Consider the following 22,549-nt stretch of genomic DNA (forward strand, 5'->3'; position numbering starts at 1 on the left):
ATGATTTTGTTTAGTTCCGTCTACACATGTGTGAGACACCAAGTATGCGCCAAACATCTTAATAGCTACTTGATAAACAGTTACTGCCCTCAAGGAGCTAATGGTCTACTTGGAGAAACAAAGATACAATTAGATAAGTTGATTTAAGGTGGTAAGAACCTAGGGTAGGTAACACATTATTTGTGCACTTTTTTATATGTATGTTATGCTTCAGTTAAAATAAAAAAGTAAATACAGGGACCTCCCACAGAAAACATGCAAGACATTTATTTTGACCGGGAAACTGATGGATTCTTCTGATTATATTTTTCATTTAGTAAGACAAACAAATTTCTATATAATATTTTATTGGTTCCATAATGCTTTGACATATAGGGTCTCCACCAAAATGTTACAGAGTAGGAATACCTATCTCAGTTTTACTGATGAGAAACTCAGCTAAGGAATGTTATTTAAGTTGCCTGATGTCACACAGCCAGTAGGTAGCTGTGACAGAGCTTGAAATCAGATCAACATTTTAAAAAAAAATTTTCTCATTTTTAAGGTGAGAAAACTGCATATCAGTAACTAAGTGAAGATCAAAAGTGGCTGGGGAAAAGCTGTTTTATCTCCTGACTTCTTGTCCAGTGCAAATTCTACTCCTTCCCCTCTCCCACAATGGTATTACATTTTCTCCAGCAACAAATGACATCTTCAGTTTAATCTGTACAGTTGATTTAAGACACAGTTCAACCTAATCCATGTAAACATTTGAAGATCAAAACTAATCTTCGGACAGTTTTTAAATAGATTATTTATCAAGCACTCTAAGTGCCAAGTGTTGAGGCTATGATACCTGATATAAACAACCAAGCTACACAATCATGATCTGGAGATTTAGAAGAAGCCTTTTGGAGTAGATGATACCTATATTAAAATCTGCAGGATGTTTCAAGCTCAAGAAAGGGGAATGAATAAAAAGGAGAATGGGAGAAAAGAGAGGCAGAAGACAATCTGAACAAAGCACAAAGGGATGGAGTATACAGATATTCCAAGCATATGGGCAGCACCAGAGAGTTAACCATAAGACAGGATGTCCAGAGAATGAGGCTGGAAATGTATCTAGAAGCCAGTCTTGAATGTCATTCTAAGGAGCTTGGTGACTCAGAACTACTGAAAGGTTTTAAAACAGGCAATGACACGATCAGATATGAGGTGTGACTTTAAATTGTTTATCGAAAGTGGCTGTGTAGAGGATTACTTATAATGGGGGGTGGGGGTGGGTATCACTGGGTGGAAACCAATTAATAGACCACCATAGTAACCTGTCTAAAGCAAGATAAGGATTTTAGTTAGCGCACAGCTATCAGTGTAGACTGGGTATGTGTTTGATCGTGTCTGACTCTGCAACCTCATGGAATGTAGCCCACCAGGCTCCTCTGCCCATGGAATTTTCCAGGAAGGAATATTAGGGTAGAGAAGATGAACTTTAGAATTATTTAGGAGGCAAATGTGGAAATGAGTAAACCATTTTAGTGGGTGGGTAAAAAGAAGCATATCTAAAATGAGACAGCAAATGAACTCAAGTTACAAGATAACTCTGATTCACTGCCAGTCTTGAGGGCCACTAGCTGAAAAATTCCTAAGGCCACAAGTTTAGCAGGCAAGACAACCTGAATGATTTGTGACCTGTACCACGGGAATGGGGCAGGAGGTGGGGAAGTGAAGAAACTGCTGTGCATTTAGTCCCCTGTTTAAGGGTGACTCCCAATTTCTGACCAGAGTGATTTGAGAGTGCTGGCACTGCGAACTATGACGAGGCACATGGGAGCAGGTATATTTTTAGGTCAGGAGAAATTGATGAGTCTAGTTTTAACCATGTTGGTTTTGAGGTGCCTGTGAGACACTCAGGAAGAGACAGTAAGTAAAATATTGACTGCTTGAGCTTACAACTCAAGAGAGATCATATCTAAGGGTGTGGACTGGAGAGTCCGTAGATGAGACAGCTGAAGAGATTTCCCATGAGAACATACATAGAGAAAAGAAGGGGGACCAGGATGGAAGCTTCAGGAATATCGAGGTTAAAGGGCAAGTCAGGACACCCACAAAAGAGGCATAAAAGTAAAAGGTGAACCCAGAGAGCATAGTGTCATGGACACCAGAGAAGGAAGAACTCAAGAAAAACGGACAGGTCTGGGAGGGATCAATAGTATCCAAAGCAGCAGAGACTAAAAAACATTCTTTAAAAACTTCCATAGGTCATTGGTGGGGAAAAAGCTAGACTGAAGTGTGTTGAGGGCATGTCAACAGTCAGCATAGACTACTCCTGCAGGAAGTTTAAATGGGAAGATGAATGATAAGGCAATGAAACGGAAAGATGCAAATAGGCCAGAAGAACCAGAGAGGCAGAAGGCCAGAGTCCAGGTGCTCAGGGCTTCACTGGCCCAGATATCAAAAGAGACGATGGCAAAAGTCTTCCTGCTGGCCCTCTTTAAGAAGCCATTAGAAATACATCCCGTTGAGGTCTAGGCTTACAGAAAGCAGATCCACGGATACATGGCCTTGGTTAGGGGATGAGCTGGTCAGAACCATGCAATCATGCTGCACTTTCTTGTTGCTAGTTTGAGCTGCTACTCTCACAGACAGTTGCCTTCTGTTCAGCCTTGTAAATGACTACTGATTACAGGACAGAAACTGTTTGCTCTACATTTTACAATAATTGCAATCTTTCACTGTGGTAACAATGAAGAAAAAGTTCTGTGAATGCTAAATTTTCATCTGCCATCATAAATTACTGCCTTGCATATGGAGAGATTTCAAGAAAAATATGGGACTTGAAAAATACGGCCCACCTCTAACAAACAAATGTTAAAAAAGGAGAGGGAACATCTGAATCAAGAATAAGCAGTTGAACGTTTGCTTAAGGCAAAATGTAAAATGCATCTTGTGAAAGATGGGGGGCTATGAGTCACCAAGACTAATCCACAACTATTCTATTAATAATTGACATTAATACCACAGGAATTTCAGCACTGTATTTGAAGTACAATTGTTTTGAAGAAACATGTGTAGCAACAAATGAGAATGAATTACTCAGAGTAGAGCAAAACTAAGCCTTTGGGAACAAGACAGGAATAAAGGATCAGAAGCTGGAAAAATCCAGTAACCATATTTGAAATTAGATTAGTTGATTAGTTTCAGAAATCTAAACCACTATTAAGTAAATAATAATAGGTTTGAGATAGTGAGTTAAAAAATGACCTTCACAAAAGATTCTTTTGGATAAAGGAAATTCTTCATTCTTTACATGCAAATTACACAAGCAATAAAAATACTCTTACATTCTGAGAAGAGCCTTATAAAAGGGCCGTGTGAAGAAGGCATCCAACAAATACTGGTGAATTAGTGCAAGACCAAGGATCCTACCACTGAACCGGAACCTGTGAAGGAAAAGCAGGAGATGGTTTACATATCTTGTAGCAGTTTCTAAATGGTTCTGTTTCCTCTCAAGAATGCCTTCCAGTTCTAACCACCTAAGTTTTTCTAAGATGAACTGCCTTCCAGGTTCATGAGAATTTGTATGCATGGCAGGCTGTGTCTTCATTAGTTGATTTTCGCATCTACTTGTAGAAGAAATCTGTGTCAATCTGATATTCAGAGAGAGACTGCTGCACCTTCCCCCCATGTCAGTGAGGTCCAGGATGCAGCACTCTACATGGCCAACATGAAATCCCTGTTGGCATGACAGTGAAATGTCCTTAAATCACTTGTAAGAAATGTTGACACAATGAGACCAGTAATGGTGGGGAAAATGTCCCCTTGTAGTTTGCGTGCATGAATATTAGCAGGATTTCTCTAGTGCAAACCTAGTAGCAATTCCCTTTTGAGGAAAAGCCCAGTCTCAGAGTGAGAAAGTTTCTAGTCCTATTCTCTCTCAAACCCCTCTCTTAACAGTCACTGTCACCATCCAAGAATTATGCATGTGTACATTTGAGGGAGTTTCCTCATGGGACATTCTGTTCTCTAAAATTTCAGTGCTCAACTCTATCCTGAATCACTTCGGAAACTTTATTAAATATCTCTGTCATGGCTGGATTTTCTGAGATGTACATATATTTTCTTCTTCAAAAATATTCAAGTTTCTAGCCTTTTGAAAGCCTGATGCCTTCTGAAAGTGTAAATCCACACTGAGGTTCATAGTGTCCAACTGTAATTTCAGAGTTAGGCAACCATCTTAAGATGAATGCCCAGCAGCTTTGTTTTTCTTTATTTCCACTTAGGTTAGCATAACTGCAATAACTACTCTTAGGAGGACCTCTAATTGTAGTTAAACGGAAGTTAATTTGAAGAATAAGTCCTAAACCTTAATGCCCTCCACCCACCAGTATTAACCTCATGACTCAAAGAAATTTTTTCCATGATTCCTATTCACATTCTTTTTTTTTGTTACAATAGTGAAAATGAACAGAAGCAAGCAAACGGGTCATACAGATACTTCAAGTCTATAAATGCAGACATGTAAAAAATGTCACAGAGTGCAATTTGAGGTTTTAAGAATAAATAATTCCCTGATGGGAATCCTATTCCAGCTTTACTTGATTTTGTGTGAAAAATTAGGAGTGGGCAATTCCTGGCTACAAACTTGAAACAGTGACGGGTAAGTGGCCTCTGCTGTGACCCTACACTCCTGCCTGCCTGCCGGTTCTCTTCCACCATCGGTTCCTCTAGGCCACTCTGTCTTCCTGTCCTCCCTCCCATCAGAAAACCAACAGGCCCAGCTGCTCTGCCCCTCCCTACATGTGAGCCACTTCCCCAAGGACTGTTCTAGAAGCTGCCTGACCTTTGGGTCAGGATTTTGCCCTACTCACCCCCACCAGTCTCCTGTTACAGCTCAGAGTCGCCCAAAGCTTCAGACAAGGATTGCTAAGAACCTAACATTATCTGCAACTTTCTCTCAGGAAAACCTTTTGGATTCTACCCAACTCACTTAAAATTGGTCTTACAGAACATAATCTATTCCTAGATTGGAGAGTGCCTATATGTTAAATTTGATAACACAAACAAGAATCAAATGAGATATTTAACTGAAAATATGATTTTCTCCAAAAAAAACACAAAACTTTTTTTCTTTCTTAAAGTTTAGGTGCTTATAAAATCTAATATCACAGAAAATCAGCTAAAGAAAAATTTGGAGAGAAAAATACTTACCATTCATGGTGATTGTCTACAAAGGCAGACATGGGACTTATCTGTACTGTGTATGTGTCATTGGCTGAATATTCAAACAAGCCATAATACGGGTTAAAGAGTTCTCTGGATACCAGGAAGAAAAACTCTCTGGAAGGTCCACTGTAATCCAGCCTTTAAAAAATTCACAAAAAGAGCAGTCATTATTTTTTTTCTATTTATTAGGCACATTTTACACAGTGTTCAACTTTCTGTAAAACAGGAAGTCTAATTATCAAGTTTGGTGGTGGTGGTTTAGTCATTAAGTCAGGTCCAGATGTTTCAACCTCATGAACTGTAGCCTGCCAGGCTCTTTTGTCCATGGAATTTCCCAGGCCAGAATACCGGACTGGATTGCCATTTCCTTCTCCAGGGGATCTTCCCAGCCCAGGGATCGAACCCATGTCTCCTGCATTAGCAGGCAGATTCTTTACCACTGAGCCACCAGGGACATACCAGGACCATCCAAAATACTACACATTAAATGATCACGACTCCTGATTGCAGACATGCTGTGACCCAAAACAGCATAATGAACATTTACATGGAACATATCCAAAAGCTAATTATCAGATAATGGATGAGATAGGCAATATGCTAATACTTTGATTGCATAAATATGCATCAAAAGGTAAATAACTTAAGTGCCCAGAGCCAGGCCCTGGGGAGAGAGATTGCAGTGGGAATGCCTTATTTAAGCAGGTTAAACCCAAGGGCATCAGTTACATACATCCATGGGAACATGAAGCTCTCAAGTTTTTCCAAAACAGTTTTAAATAGGGGAAAGAGACTTTAGTGAATTGGTGAGAGGATATTACAGATACAAGCCCTCCTAGGGAGATCAGAGGCAAAAGATGGAATGATAGGGTTCAGATGAAAACTTTAAATTATAAAACACCAAGGAAAATTATAGACAAGAAAAGTGAGGGTGTCTAAAGCTTCCTTGGGAAGGTAGTTGAGAAGAGGCTGAAATTCTAGCACCTGAACAACAGTGTAAATTCCATTTTACTTACAAAGACAGCAGGGTCAAAGTAAAATCTGAGAAATGATTATGTGAGGTTTGAGGACTGACAAGCGGCAAACAATGCTGAGAACAAAAAGTGCACCAAAGAGGAGTATGTAATATAGCAATTTGATACACTCAATTCAAAATGAAAAATGTAAAGTACATCTATCTACCCCATGGTAAAAAGTTGACATAAGGGTTCAAAGACAGGAAGGAATTCTGAAGGGAGAATGAAAGCAATGGATAAGTTGGTGATGGGATTTAATGAGACTTCCTTTGTTCACTCTATTTTTTTCCCTCTGTGGAATTTCCTTCAATGGCCACTTCTGTATTTTTTTATGACAAAGAAAAAATTCCATATGTGTGGTATGGAATTGTGTGATAGAGAAAAGGATCTTATTATAGGTAGAAGAGGGAGCTGGAATAATAGTAAGGAAAATTAAAATAGCAAGGAAAATTAAAATTAAAATATATCTTAGTTGAAAGTTTAACAGAATTTTCTTAAAACAGACATCAGCTATCCACATACTAAGTTCTTAAATTTTGCCATATCTGAATATATATGCACTACCATTTACTTCATATTTCCAGCTTTACTTGCTTTTCCAATGTAGCCTTGTCTTACACAATATTTTGGAATTGTGATGTGTTAGCTTTATTTCTTTCCTAATACACATGAAAATAAACACATAAATATTAAAATAAAAAACTATCAGTCTATGTAACAGGCCAAGGCAGCTTCTGATGGCTTCCTTCCACTGTCCTGGTTCTGGTCTGTGACGCCACCACCACCAAGTAGAATTCTTCTTCCACTTGCACACTCTTCACACAGTTAGAGGCTTCCCTTCAACAAATATGTGAGTGCCTGTTAGGTTTGGGGTATTGATCTAGATGCTAAAGGTGTAAAGTTTTATTTTACGTCATTTTCCACAAGATTCTAAGTTGAGCAGCGCCTACTCCTGGTCCCGGCCCCCTCCTCACTCATGAACAACCTCCTCTCAAGGCCGGGCAGGGAGTTCCCTCGTCACGCGGGGCCTCTGCTCTGGATCTCTCCAGGTGTCAAAGTCTGACCTGAGGGTGTGTCTCTAGTGATCACAACACTCCAGGTGCGGTCTTGTTGGCAAAGCCTCGGGCTCCTGGCCTCTTCGTGGACACTTCTCTCCACTGCTGCCACTCAACGCCACCCCGCCTTGTGGGCAGCCACTTTACTTTGTTGACGCCTCACAAGCCAGTCACCAGCTTGAACCTTTCACCTGTATTGCTTTAAACTAGGATCCTCCCACCCCGTCTGCACGTCGCCTATCTTTTTAAAACCTAAGCACCAGACGCTAATATTAATACTTGCCATGCTAAATTTCACTTTGTGAGACTGAGTCCATGATTCCAGTCTACCTGGATCCCTGTGGACGCAAAACATCTCTCTAAATTCCCTGCTGATGATGAATTAGATCAGCAGACCCCTATGTCTTTTCAGAAACAGAGAATGCCAATCAAAAGTATCTTAGCAGTCATTTTGTCCATCCCCTCACCTCACTGAGGAGATGACTGGGGCTGAAGGAAATCAGTGATTTGTATCAGATGAAAGCTGCAGTGGAGGATCCAGGCCTTGACACAGGTTTCTTGACCCCATGTGTGATGTTCATTACTCTTTACAGGCCACTCTTCAACGTATTTAAAACGTCCATCAGGACTAAACACAACATTGCTTACAGAGGAGAGGTCGGAAAACTGGGACCTGTAGGCCAAATCTGGACCAGGCCCTAGCTTTGTAAAAAAGTTTTACTGGGACACAGCCACGCTCATTTGTTTATGTGTTGTCTGGGGCTGTTATGATGGCAAAGTAGGTAGGTACAACAGGGAATGGCCTGAAAAGCTGAAAATACTTACCACTGGCTCTTTACAGAAAAAGTTTGCCAACCTCCGCTACAGAAGCAAGTAGGAGGAAAATGTTACTTTATTAAAAAACCTAGCTTACTCTAAATCCTCTTTAGTGAAGATCATTTCAAGAAAACGTAAGATCACAACAATATCCTAGGGTGTATGAAATCTTCAGGAGTGGTCACACTGCTAAGCAGGAAGCCACGAGCCCTGGCCTGGAGGTATCCAGGTATAGGAGGAAAAAGTATCTTCCTCAACTGGTCAGGCTTTTATCTGCTCTTTTTCTTTTCTTTTTTAAACTCCAGCAGCACTGATAGAGTTACTCTAATGTGCAGACATTTTTAAAGTTTGATTTGATTATAATCTGAAATTTAGAACCACATATCTGAGAGCAGGTTGTTGCTTACAAATTACATATGTCTACCTAATTCAATAAGACGTGTCCCAGCAGGATACCTTATGCATGCCCTTCCTGTAATGTCTTAGCAACCTCTTCCATATAAATAGTTAATATGACTCATATCGCAGGGATCATTTGTTACATTCCTGTTTTGCCAGTTAGGTTGGTTCCACAGCTAAAGACTTGGCACGGAAATACAGAAACTCCGGACAACGGGTGTGTAGCCACACAACAGCTGCATCTGAGGGCATTTTGGATTAAGCACAGATGTCTTTAGGGTGGCAATGTCTTTTTGAGCCCCATGAAGTGCTGATAAGGCATTTTAAACACTATCATGTTGCTGGGCTGACACCACCCAAGTTGTTAGAGGCATCCAATATTTGTTAAATAATTTTATTTTCTGGTTCTTTATGTTCAACTAAAAATTATCAAAAAACAAAGTATCTCAAAGGAAGCAGACTATAAAATGAAAGAGGACAGTGGCACTGGGAAGTCTGACTGTCATTTCCTACACATTTTCTGGAAGACAGGTCTTCTTTCTTACAAGTTGGTTCAGGCACATATGGTCTATACACTTTCTGATTCACTCTTACATTTAGAGCAGCACGGCATTAGTTCTTGAGCCACTCAAGAAGTGATAGGTGAGTAGGGAATTTTGTGAGCAATTACTATGACAAAGTTTTACCTGGAGATACCAAGCCAAAGCCTAGAAATTAGAAGCACCTTTCTTCAACATGGTTTGGGTCAGTTAGGTTATCCTGCAAATGTCTCTCTTTAGAAGAAAACAAGCAACACCTTAGTTTCACTTGAAGCTTTACAAATATCTGAGGAAACACTGGTCAAGGCCAGGACCCAAAATAACTTCTAGACCAGTCAGATGTAAAAGCTGCTGGTTATTTTATAAGCAGGGACTCAAGAAAATCTTTCAGATCTCATCCCCACTAGTTTCTTGCACTTGTCTAAGTAGAAATATCATAGGAAGAGCTCACCTGTATTTTAATCCCCAAACTAAAACTGTTTGCACGCATCCCCTTCCAAGTATGGCTTTGCAAGACGGATGACTATGTCATATACAAGGCACCTTACATATAATGAACTCATTCTTTCTTAAAGAAAGGTGCCTTTTATAGAGTTGGCCATGGAGGGGAAAAAAAAAAGAGGCAATCACAGTGTAAACATCCTCTCTTGATCCAGGCCATTATTTCCTTACTTGTTTTGGGTACTAAGAAGTGAATATAAACCTGAAACTAACACACTATTATAAATCAACTCTACTTTAATAAAAAGAAAAATAAGTGAATGGCCCAGGATGTCCTATCTGAACACAATAGTCTACGTAGCTAACTTCTGACACCAACAAGCTTTAGTCGCTAAAACTTTTAATTCAGAAGAAAATAATACACGGAAGAATATGCAGTACTTGTGGCTCCCTCTTAAAGAAGTAATGTCTAGGCAGACAGAAGCCCAGGAGGCAAGCAGACCATGCCATTTCCTGCCATACTCAGTCCAGATGACTCAGTTTCTAAGTCATTTCTGCACTGCTGTTTTCTCCTACTCCCCACTTTGCAAGAGCAGATAACCAAATTAAGCTGAGGGGAAATTTAAATGACTAGAACAAAATCTCCAGCTCTGACCAAATTAAATCACAGTGTTTGCTTAGAAATTGTCTGTATTTCATAAAAAGCCAAGCATAACATGACATTAATTTAGTGAGATATACTAATCACTTGTCAACTAGCATATTTACATTGAAAGGCTCTAGAAATAGTTTTGCATTTTTAATTGAATACAGGTATCTCTAATATTCTGGGGTTAATTGTACCTCACATGGAATTTGTAACTGTCCTATAAATTGACGACTATGACACCTCCCTTCAATTTCTCTTGACTCAGCTCTTCCAGTTCAGGAAAAATCTATATATCATGTGTCAAGACCTACACAAAGAAGCATCTCAGAGCAGAACAGAAGTCTCTGAGTGAATCTGCTAATTCACACTTTTTTGGAGAGTAGGCAGACACATTATTCTGCAAAGATAAATCCTTTCTCTTTAAGCCCTCACTAATCTATTGTAAATAAAGACCCTGATCATGACAGCTAGAAAATACTATCAGTGAGATGGTATCAATAGAAATTGCAACATATTACTCCCTCATAGATAACAAAGTTGACCTTAACAACACAAAATAATACTCTATACATACCAATACCTCTACTAATTTGGACTTTCCACAGAATTAACTCTCTCGAAAGTCTTACTACTCTACCGACCTCAAGTGCAGACGGAAGCATACACGTTCCAAAGCTACCCCGGTGGGCCCCATCAGCAACAACAGAATAAGAAAAGTTGTTCAGGGAGACAGTTTCTGAATCTCCCTAACTCCTGTCTCTATGCTTTCTTTTAATAAGTGATCTTTTTAGAATAGTTTTTCATTTATAGAAAGGTTACAAAGGCAGCAGGGAGAATTCTCATACACCTCACACCTAGTTTCCCTCTTAACAACATTTTACACAAGTATACTATATTTGTTACAATTAATGAACTGATATTGATAGATTATTAACTAAAACTCACACGTTATCCAGACTTCTTTCATTTTTGCCTAATATCCCTTTTCTGTTTCAGGATCCCATTCAGGGTACCACACTACATTTAATTGCTATGTTTCCTTAGGCTCATCTTGACCTCATCTTAAGTGCTTCTTAGGCGCTTCTGGGTTTTGATGACCTTGACAGCTTTAAGGGGCACTAGTAAGGTAATCTGGTAGAATGTCCCTCAGTTTGGATTTATCTGATATTTTTCTCCTGACTAGACTGGTGTTACATGTTTTTGGAAGGAAGACAATAAAGGTAGTGTCATTCTCATCATATCATATCAAGGCTATATACTATCAACAGGACATACCACTGTCATTGTTTGATTTTAGCCTCGATTGCCTGCCTGTGTATCTGTAAGGCTCCTCCACGGTAGGCTTACTTCTTTCCCACCCCTTTCCATAGGGTATTGTTTGGAAGGAAGTCACTATGTGCAACTCATAAGGAGCACTGAATTATGTAGAATTATTTGGAAATCTTCTGCAGCGGAGACTTGTCTATTTTCCTTCATTTAGTTATTCAATTGTATATTTATATCAGTATAGATTTATCTTATACTTCAGGGTTCTAATCCAATACTACTTGATTTTGTTGCTCAAATTATTCCAGCTTTGACCACTGGGAGTTCTTTCAGATGGTTCTTGTGTCCCTTTGACATCCCTGTGAATTGTTTTGAGTTTCCCTATACTATCTGGCACAAGATGCTTCAGACACTGTCTTGTACATTTCCTGCCCCAGTCCAAGAATCATCCGTGTCTACAAGGAGCCCTAGTACCCTTTACTGAAGAACAATATTAAAAGGTAACATCTACGCACTAGTTGTATATATATATTTTTAACACCTATTATTAGAGCTAAACATGAAAAACTTCCAAAATAACACATTTTGAGGACATTAAAATTAATGAAGGAAAAGCTACAGAAAATTTTCAGCTCCATTCTAGAATTTCACAGAAAAACCTAGGTAGCTTTTCTCTTTGGGTATTTATTAGAAATCAGAAAGAAATGTCATGATCTTTAATTTTAATGTAATAAGATGGCAAAGGCTAAAATAACTGCTTAATTTTATGTTGTTTTAAGGTTAATCTTGCAAAACATATGATGTATTCCTAATGATTTAATAGAAAAATAAATCTGATATCTAATAATACATATGTATGATACTGACATGATATGGCATGAGATGAGAAATTATCTGGCCCCATTCCAGCCTCAACAAGCCTTATGCAGAGATTGTCCCTGAGGGCTAGGTCACACCTCAAAATATCTTCCATCTTATTTTCCTTCTGGGGCTACAAGAAGAAAATAGGTAATGGAGGCAGGAAGTATCTGGACATTAGTAGCAATTAAATAAAGAGGTTTCAATCCCCACTCTGTCTGGGCTTCCTCCTAGGAATGGATGTCAGTCCAGATCATGGGGAGACAGCTTTAAGATGATAAAGCATGATAAACATCTGTTCTATTCAAACCTAAGTAACAGCCCTTCCAAAGACTCCTGACTACATCTCTGAGATCTCAGCAAACTGTGGTCTAACAGTTATGGACGACAGCTGGATCTCTGAGGGAGGAAAACTATTCTTATCCAAACTAGGCTGGTTATGTAAGGAAATACATGGAATCCCAAGCATACCTGTGATTAGGCTAAAAACATTTGCCTTCATTTTCAACTGTGCACCTGCATCTTTAAGGCAACTAACAAAAGCTAGAAGTCCATTAAGGCTCATCAGCAACAAAAGGCTCAAGGCTCAGGCAAGCTCCTCAGACTTTCTCACATTATATTGTTCTCCCATCTAATATTTTATTTTAATTCAGGCACAGCTGGGAGACACTACATTGAGCAAGATAAATTATCAGTCACTAGCTGAAATAGTGAAAAGACCCATGGTTAGGAAAAAATTCAGATAGATTAGAGTTCAAGAAGTGAAGTGAAAATGTTAGTAGCTTAGTCATGTCCTGCTCTGTAATCCCATGGACAGTAGCACGTCAGACTCCTCTGTCCACGGAATTCTCCAGGCACGAATACTGGAGTGGGTTGCCATTCCCTTCTCCAGGGGATCTTCCCAATCCAAGGATTGAACCAGGGTCTCCCATCTTGCAGGCAGATTCTTTACCAACTGAGCCACCAAGGAAGCCCAGAGTTCAGCATTTTTGCCTAATTTTGCCCAATATTGGTCTAAGAATCCTGTATGGAAGATAAGATGCCTGATTTTGAATTTTAATTTTTCTATTATCTAGTTCAACTAGCACATGAAAATTATTTTACACTTTGACAGCTCCATTTCATCAACCAAATACCATATGGCTGAATTTGTTGAATATTATTAAGATTCCATAATCTACTTTATTCCTGGGCAAGAGTAGCGTGTAGCCTTAGAATGATCCAAATCAATAGGAGTTGAGCAGTTAAAGAGAAAACAACTGGAATTCCAGCAATCATGTGATGTTTTTTAAATTCACTCTAGTGCTGTCTATAAAGAAGGTGCTAAGACTCCAAACCTAAACCTGAAATGAAGAAAGAGGAATGACTCTAGGAGAGATGAGAGCTGCCATCTTCTGAAGAGTCATAAAACCACTGGCATGCCTATTTGAATGGAATAAACACCACGTAGGAGTCTTTGTGCATTCATTTCCTAACTTTATCTCCACAAGCATTCTCATGGAAGAGTCACAGAAGGCTGGAATCTCTTTATGGTAGGTGTGCCAAAGAAAGAGAAAAAGTGGGGACAGAGAAATAAGAACTAAGGCCTAGAAGTTACTGCTGGGGAAGTGTCCAGGTAGAATAGGATTCTTCCCCCTCTTTTTCTTTTTGCCTCTCTCTCTTTTTAATAGTAGTTGATATACAATATCACTGTCAGATATACAACATGGTGATTCCATATTTTTATACCCTGTATGATAACCACCAAACCACCATGGGTCTAGTTATCATCTCGTCGGCATGGAAAGCTATTACACTGTTACTGACAATATTCCTTGCTATACATTACATCCTGTGACTTATTTATTTTACAACTGGAAGTCTGCACTTCTTAATACCTTTTGTCCATTTCACCCATTGCCCCTTGCTCACATCCCCTCCCCTCTAGCAAACACTGGTTTCTAACTTGCGATTCTAAAATGGAACTTTTTTGACAGGTGAAGTATGATTTACTTCACATCCCTGTGCACATAACAAGATCATAGATGTTAAAATGCAATTCCTTGTTTTTTCTCTCAAAGTCCATGTCTTGAACCTTCTTATACTGTTGGTGGGAATGTAAAATGGTGAAGCCACCACAGAAAATAGTATGAGGGTTCCTCAAAAGAAGCAAAAATAGAGTTGCCATATGATCCAGCAATCCCACTTCTGGGCATATAATCAGACAAAACTCTAATTTGAAAAGATACACACTCCCTATGTTCACAGCAGCACTATTCACAATAGCCAAGACAACAAATGTCCATCAATAGATGAATGGATAAGAAGACGTGGTACATATATACAATGGAATAATACTTAGCCATAAAAAGAAATTATGCCATTTGTAGCAACATGGACAGACCTAGAGATTATCATACTAAGTGAAGTAAGTCAGAAAGAGAAAAACAAATACCATACGATATCACTTATATGCACAATCTAAAAGATGACACAAGTGAACTTATCTACAAAACAGAAACAGACTCACAGACATAGAAAACAGACTTGTGGTTTCCAAAGGGGAGGGGCTGGGGGAGGGATGGAGTGGGGAATTTGGGATTAACAGATGCAAACCATTATATACAGAATGGATAAACAACAAGATCCTACTGTGTGGCACAGGGCACTCACTGTATTCAATATCCTGGGATAAACCATAATGGAAAACAATTTTAAAAAGGATGTCCATATATAAAACTGAATCACTTTGCTCTACAGCAGAGACTAAAACAATACTACAAATCAACTATACTTCAATTTTTTAAAAAACACATTTTCCTTTTCAGAGAAAGAGTTAAAGAGAGAAGAAATGAAACTAAGATTCTGCTCTCAAAAATGATCTATAGTTATGAGCTTTTACCAAAGAATCTTTATGTCAAATGATTTAAAAACCAGGGGAAGCTTTAAAAAAAAAATAGCTGAACGGTTTAAGTGTATGAGAACAGCATTTCCTGCCAGAAGGATTTCCTGTTTTAGGCAACCACAGGGGACGTGGTGGGGAAACATCCGCCTGCAACCGCAGCCGTGCTTCAAAGGCCATTTCTCTCTGCTACTCACCCTTCCTCCCCGACGAATGTGACGTACAGCTTATTTCTCTGCAGGTCTTTTCTGGAGTACCCCATAATTTGATTAAAAGCATCTTCGAGCAAGTGATCTCTTCTGATAATTAACCTGTCCGTAAAGAGACAATTTGAAAAAGCACAGATGATTTCCTAATCCTTATCTTTCCGAGCACTTACCATTTAATTTCCATTTACCACAACTAGGAGAAAAGTAGCATGACTTATTATCATCGCTGTCTGCAATAAAGCACACGTCTGTCTTTAACTCTTAATAGTATTAACAAAAGTTACATCAGAGAATCATTGGTAAATAGAGCACCCCACCTAAGACCTGTAAAAACAATGTAAAAGTTCTTTCTGATGGTCAAATTCATTTATCCCGGGAGGAAAATCATTAAAAACAAGACACACACTCATAAAACTTTTGTTTATGAAAGGAAGATTAAACCTAGGAGGTAATGTTTTAAGCATTCTATGTAATGAATGCACCTAGATCAAGAATTCAATTCTTCAGTAGCTAGAAAGATGACAGTGAGAACAAGAAAGACGAATTTTTAGTGTCCTTTAAAGAAGAGGAGTTTACATAAATTTCTCTAACTTTAAAATTAGGTGAACCTTGAAACTCTCTAGGTGACAGATAAAAATGAATGATACTTGCAGCTGATTAATCTACTTATGACAATGGCAATTTAAGTCATCTTTAAACAGGTGTCAATTTGCCCTTAATGCAAATAGTAATGGAAAGGGAGATGACAGGGAAGCCAAAGGCATGAAAGTTTGAGCAGCAAGATTTTCATAAGTGAAGCTAGAGAGTGAAGTGTTTGGAGCAGGGTGATGTTTTTTAAGGTGATGAAAGGGGAACCTGCAAGTTCAGTGGAACAAGCCCTGCACGGGGCAGTGAGCTGTGCAGCTGTTGGGCTGGGCATTTTTCCTGGCACACCCAGGTCACGGTGGGGCTGCAGTCAGACCCCCTCCTCTGTCCTCTCAAGTGGCATAGTGATCTCTAGTGGAGACATGAGATGGGGTGGGGTGGGGCTGAAGGGAGTATGGGTAAGTGGGAAATTCACGTAATTCTGGGCCAGACAACCTGATGATCTTTCAATTTCCCCATTTAAAGGGGGGTAGATAAAGACAGGCAGAAACAACATTCATGCCATATTCTGTTGGACAAGTGAAGCTTATTTCACAGAAGGAAACAGAGCTACACAGTGGTGGTCCTATACTCCAATCAGCCAGGCAACACAGGACTCCGTGACAGTCTTATATCCAGTGAATAGGTGAGCAGTCAACAAAGAAGTACTTTTCAAGAGAACAAAATAAATCAGCTTTTCATTTTGCTTATATTTTCACATGAAGCATGATTGTCACTTTCCTGTCTGCTTTAAAACCTTAAGGTTAATTGTGCTTAATTCAGCAACTATGTTTTAGGTGATACTGTGATTTACACACACCAAAATAATTATGTCAACTAAGCAAATTCTGGTCATCCCAAACCACAATCTATTTCCTACAATCCCCAAAGCATCGCATCCTATTACCCCATCTACCAATCCTGGGGTTTGTATCATTTTGACTTACTTTAATTTCCCTGGGCCTTGTCCATATCCTTTAGTCTCTAACTTCCTGTAAAAGTTCCTTAGCTTGGCTTCAAAGTCTCGCTTGTAAGGGGCTGGAGCGCGGGCATTGGCACGCTGAGTACCTACAGCAAACCACAAAGAGACAAGGGTGTGGATTTGATGCTCATCACATCACCATGAAAAAAATATCACCATGGGGCTGAGACCACAGTTAACAAGTAAAAGGAGGCTACACTTTCGAGTTCCTGCACTTTCACCTCTCCGAGTCGAAGGACATCACAGGGCTTAACCAGGATCTTAAGATGTCTTAGGTGTCTTCCCTGTGGCCTTTTGGTTGAGAATAGCAATTCTGTTTGAAGAATTAATGGTGCCTATGTGTTAGTCAGTATGTTCCTCTTTTCAGCCCAAACTAATATGAGTCAAACAGAGTTACTGATGTCTGATGGTGAGATGGTATCATGGCAGTTAGACAGGAAGTCACAGTGTGAAAGTACGTGGTACCCAAAGCCAGAGCAGTGAGTTCCCATACTTGACAAAAAACCTTCAAAAACGTATTTTTGATATGTACTGTAACACAACTAAGAAATACTGTAGACACATAATTTCATACATTTCATACTACAGGGTAGAAAGATACTGATCTGAAACAAAATTTAGCCATAACTGCAGAAAGCCCACATCTCCTGGTTGTGTAAATAATACTGCGATTTGTTGTGTTCTTAATAAGTGCCAAGTACTGTGATGACCTACAGATTATCTATAAAGATGTTTTACATGTCCTTCCACAGCGAGCATAATTAATAACATATAAAAGCAACATAGTTTGTTCCCCCTTTCCATAGAAAAATCTGGTTCTGTGTCACACTGACCAACTGACAAGCTGGAATACAAAACTGATGATGGATGTGGGAATCAGCCACCATGACAAAAATATGGGAGACTTCCACTAAACTTCACAACACAGTAGAAGACACAGGGGAACACAACTGGTGATGTTTCTTACATCACACACCATGCAAGCTCCTTCCATGTGTCCTCAGGCATGAATCAACTAAGTGATGATTATTTTTTGCTAAAACTGTTCCGCACCAGATGCTCAAAAAGAACAAGGTCAGGTTGCTGGAGTGGGTATCTTGGTTGGGAAGACAGAAATAGTATGCATCAAACAACTAGAGAATGGCTAAGTCCTAAACTAGATGGTATACAAAACTCCTATAAAGCAGAAGGAATAAAACTATAGCCCAGCCTTAAAAAACTAAAAATAAAAAATAAAACTATAAAACTAAAAAACTATTTATTTTTAAAAATATTAATAAATAAAACTAAAAAATAAAACTATAGTTCGGGTATGGCCGAGCTGTACTTGGCCCTATCGATCTATTTTGTTTGCCTTGTAATGTTCTTAAATTAACTGTCAACATTTAAAATTTAGGAGATTTCAAGTAAAAAAAAAAAAAAATCTGATTTCTCCTGAAAATTATCTAGGGACTTTTGTAACAACTGGCTCGCATTTCCCTAGGAGGACAGTTTCCCCTTCAGGTGAAGTCTGTGCTCCCCACTGTGCCACAGCCTCTCAATGACAATGCATTTGAGACCAGTGTTACAGAAAAGTAATAGTAAGTGAGGATAAACAGATCAAAATGTTATTGGAACCAGGCTTTATAAACATGGGAGAACCCATACTCTATACTGAGGCAGGGCAGCAGGAGCTGGAATAAGCATTGTTTGCAGGTTCAGAAGACACTGTGGAGACCCCACTAACCTAGAACAGATGGGGAATGCTGGAAAGTAGAATATTAAATAGGTCAGAAGTCTGATACCAAATTATGAGAAGACTTTTTAAAAACCTAGCCCAGAAGTGTGAGCATGATGCAGCAAGCAGGGGGAACCCTGTATAGGTTCTTGAGCAAGGAAATAACAAACAAGTGATGCTTTCCTTCAGAAATGAAGGAAATCATTCCTTCAGAATCATTTCCTTCAGAAATGATTTTCAAAGTGTGCTGAGTGGATTGAGGACAGGAAGGAGGAAAGACTCAGGAGTAGCTGCGGAAACAAGCCTGAGGGGATGAGGATCAGCCTGGACTGGTGACTCAGAGGGGCTTTCACAATGTGAAATAAGAACTGGCAACCATAGGTAAGTGAGGAAGAGAAATAAGACGCTCACATGGTAATATAAAACCTTTTAAACAGTAACAAGAGCTGTCATTTGTTGTGTCTGCTCTGCGATAGAGAGCATTCACTTCACAAAGCGGATCTTGGGAAATCCTCACAAGTCTAAGAAGGGGGCATTGTTATTACTACCGTCACCAACACTTTGTAACTAAGGAAGCTGAAGGCATATGCCAGTGGATGGCAGATTTAGGATCTGGGCCAGTTCTGACTGACGCTGGAGGACGGGGGGGCCATGTGAGGCTTTATCCATACTAAGCTGGAGACGACCACTGTTCAGGTGGATATACCCTATCAGCACTTGAAAATATAGTACTGGAGTTTCAGTGTGAGATCCAGGCCACACTTGGGGATTAAATAAGTCAGTGTATGTGTGGTATAGCACTTCATGCAGTGCCTGCTGCATCAGCAGCCCATGTAAATGTTGTTATTGCGATTATCTGCATAGTGGTGAATACTGAACACATGGGGAAATGCAGTGGGATTTGGGGAATGGAATTTAATAAAATCATCTATTGGTTAGTAATATGTGCAGAGCTCTATTGGCATAATTATGAATCTTACCCAAAAAGCTATGCCATAAAGGAAACAAACAAACTTGACCTTAAAGGCCTGGGATACAGAAGGCTCCTAGGCAGTAGTTCTCAATCTTCAATGTATATCAGAATCACTGAGGATGCTTTTAAAAAACCCAACGTTCAGGCCACAGCCAGGACATACTACATGAGAGTCGGTGGGGATGAGACATAGACATACGTGTGTCCTGCAGGTCTCCAGATGATTCCAACATGCAGCCAAGGCTGAGAACCATTATCTCCCACAAGAAGGTCAAAACTAACCAATGAAACCCCTGGGCACCATCCAGGGACAAAGTGGGGGTACTTCCCATGTATTCGTAAGACATCCTCTGCAACATGAAGGAACAGGATCTGCATGAATTCTAGGCTCCTGTCTTGCACGGCTCAGGGGCAGAGGCCCGCCGCACAAGGGCAGCCAGAGGGGCAGAATAAAGCTGTGTGGCCGCAGTCTGAGCAACTGCAGACAAGTCAGCCCAGACAGCTCAGAAAGCAGCCATGATGAATCAGCTCTCAAGAGCGCAGACATTGACAGGGAAGAAGAAGAAGAGGAACAAAAGACTGAGAATCTTTCCAGACACAAGAGAAACACAATTCTTTAAGAGCTGATTACTTTTTAAAAACAGCACATATTCTACTGCCATATAATTTGAGATGCTTAAAAGGACGTGGGAAATGCAATAATGCATTCCATCAATATCAACACAGACACTTAATAAAAATTAGCTTTAACTCCATTTAAGCTCTAGGTAAAGGAATTCAATTACGGAGACTCTGGAGACAGAAACTCTTAAACGCAAACATTCTTTTGCTAATAGTTCTATTATGAAAAAATCATTTACACATTACATCATGGTTTAAAAATTACAGTAAATTATGCTGCTGGCCCTTGTCAAAGTCTTAATGCAAGTCAGGTGCAACTGCCAAGAAAATCCAGGGCAGAAACAATACTACTTCCACTTTGGAAATAAAGAAAAAAATATCTTGGAGAGTGAGCTCACAGAACTGAATAAGAATCATAACTGCAAGTGAAGTTCTAGGATATGATTCACTTAGAGAGAGAGTCATGTCATAGTCTTCAGAGTCTTAAAAAAGGAAGTAAGATACAAAAGGCCAACATTGCATACAAGAAGTGATCAAATAAAAGGCATGATTTTTATGAAGAGTCAGTATTATGTTAATTATTTGCAGGAAAAATTTCGGTAACAGATATCAGACTTTAAAAAAAAAAGCATTGCTAAGCAGTTCTAAAGCACTCCCATATAATGCTGTTAACATTAGTTCCATAGATTCTTACAAAACTGCACAGTCCTATCCAAACTTAAAGAATTCTACCAGACAGAGGATTTCTTTTCTAGGTGATACTAAGAAAAACCTTGGCATCAAACTGCTAAGAAGTCTGCGTCTTCTTTGAAGCTGGGTGTGACACCCAGAACCCAAAACGCTCTGATGACTGGCTCTTGGTCTGTGGTGGAAGGGTGAAGCTCGGCCCAGCTCAGCATGGTTCCAGCCCTCTGAACTGGGATGCCTGAGAAGAGCATTTCTTTTCTGTTCACTTCCTAAAAACAATAAACGCTATGACTTTCTTTTTTATAATTCCCTGTTAGTGAATGAGAATAAAGTATCAAGCACTAAAATAATTTCTGGAAAACTCTATCTTCTGGAACATAGATCAACAATGGAATTAAGAAAAAACTCCTAAAAGTAGCTGGTACAGAGGACAAGCAAGGAAGTCCCAGCAAATTTTGCTTTATTCTCTAAGAGTCATGAAAGGCCCTCACGTCACTGTTGTGACCTTGTTGATGATTCTACTTACATACTATTTGTTAAAAAAAAAGAAAAAAAAAGAACAATCTGATATCTGATTTTTCCAATGTTGGCAAATTAAAAGCAGTTTATTAAAAGAGGAAGGCTGGAGGGCATGCCAGGGACTGGCATCCTCTGAGAACACCAAGAGCGGGGAACAAGGAAGAGTAACAGAAACAGAAATAAAAACACCTGCATATTGTGACAGAGACAGTAGTATGTGGTTCTCCTTCAGTCTCTGGAATCATACCCCCATCCCCACCCACTAATGAAGAGCTTCCTTCATTTGTATTGTTTGGTTCCTAGACCACCTCTGTGGGGCTGAGCAAAGAGCCCCACAGATACACAGCTCAAACAAGTGGCGAGCTAGGATACTGAAGCAAAAGCAAGGATGAAACTACCATCCGAAAAACAAGTATAAAGCTACTTCAGAGACTGTGAGGGAGGGGAGGGGAGGTGGGAGGGAGACTAGAGGGAAGGAGGGAGAAGGGGGAGAGAGAGGCAGAGGGAAGCAGGAGAGAGGACGGCAGAGAGAAGGGGGCAAGACGGGAAGGGAAGGATGAACGTTCCTGAGAAGAGCTGACAAGACGAGCAAAAGCTGGGATGAGGACTTTGGAGGGAAAGGGGGGAAGGGGGCCTTAAGGAGTTGCACTGTGTGTTGGGAGAAATAACTGCCCGCGAGACAGCCTTCAGTGAAGACCCACACGGCTCTTCAGGGCTCTCTGGTCTGGTTACTTCCCTCGAGCGTGACCTGGCACTCTACTGGCTTCCAGAGGCTCCAGTTCTAGTCAAGCAATAACAGCTCTGTCTGAAGACACCCTCAAATATGACACATCCTCAAGGCACTGAAGACAGGGAAGCAGGGAGAGATATAATGTCCTGATAAAAGTCTCAGCAAACGGTAGGTTAAACAAATTCTCTGATGTTCAACAGCATAGCTTTGGTCACGTGGAAAATTCGCGTAAGTGAGCTCATCTCCAACAATATCAGATAAATTAGGTGTTCTTGCATTTAAATTCCTAGAAATGCGCAGCTACAAAAAGTCCTGAAATAAACTTCTGGGTCCTATATCTGGCATAATAAACCATACAGTAATTG

At 39.8% G+C, this 22,549-nt stretch overlaps 1 protein-coding gene across 5 annotated transcripts in view; it reads right to left on the reverse strand.

Annotated features, from left to right (window-relative positions):
* Positions 1-22,549, reverse strand: part of HECW2 (HECT, C2 and WW domain containing E3 ubiquitin protein ligase 2) — a 420,734-nt gene that overhangs the window by 25,708 nt on the left and 372,477 nt on the right. For all 5 annotated transcript variants that reach the window (XM_070458479.1, XM_070458478.1, XM_070458476.1 and 2 more), the window contains 4 exons: positions 16,903-17,023; positions 15,320-15,433; positions 5,188-5,340; positions 3,321-3,419 (listed from right to left, as the gene is read on the reverse strand). In XM_070458479.1, the coding sequence (XP_070314580.1) occupies positions 3,321-3,419; positions 5,188-5,340; positions 15,320-15,433; positions 16,903-17,023 (487 nt within the window). The remainder of the gene's footprint in view (positions 1-3,320; positions 3,420-5,187; positions 5,341-15,319; positions 15,434-16,902; positions 17,024-22,549) is intronic.

Source organism: Odocoileus virginianus, chromosome 30 (genome assembly GCF_023699985.2).
Source record: "Odocoileus virginianus isolate 20LAN1187 ecotype Illinois chromosome 30, Ovbor_1.2, whole genome shotgun sequence".
Classification (NCBI taxonomy): Eukaryota; Metazoa; Chordata; class Mammalia; order Artiodactyla; family Cervidae; genus Odocoileus; species Odocoileus virginianus.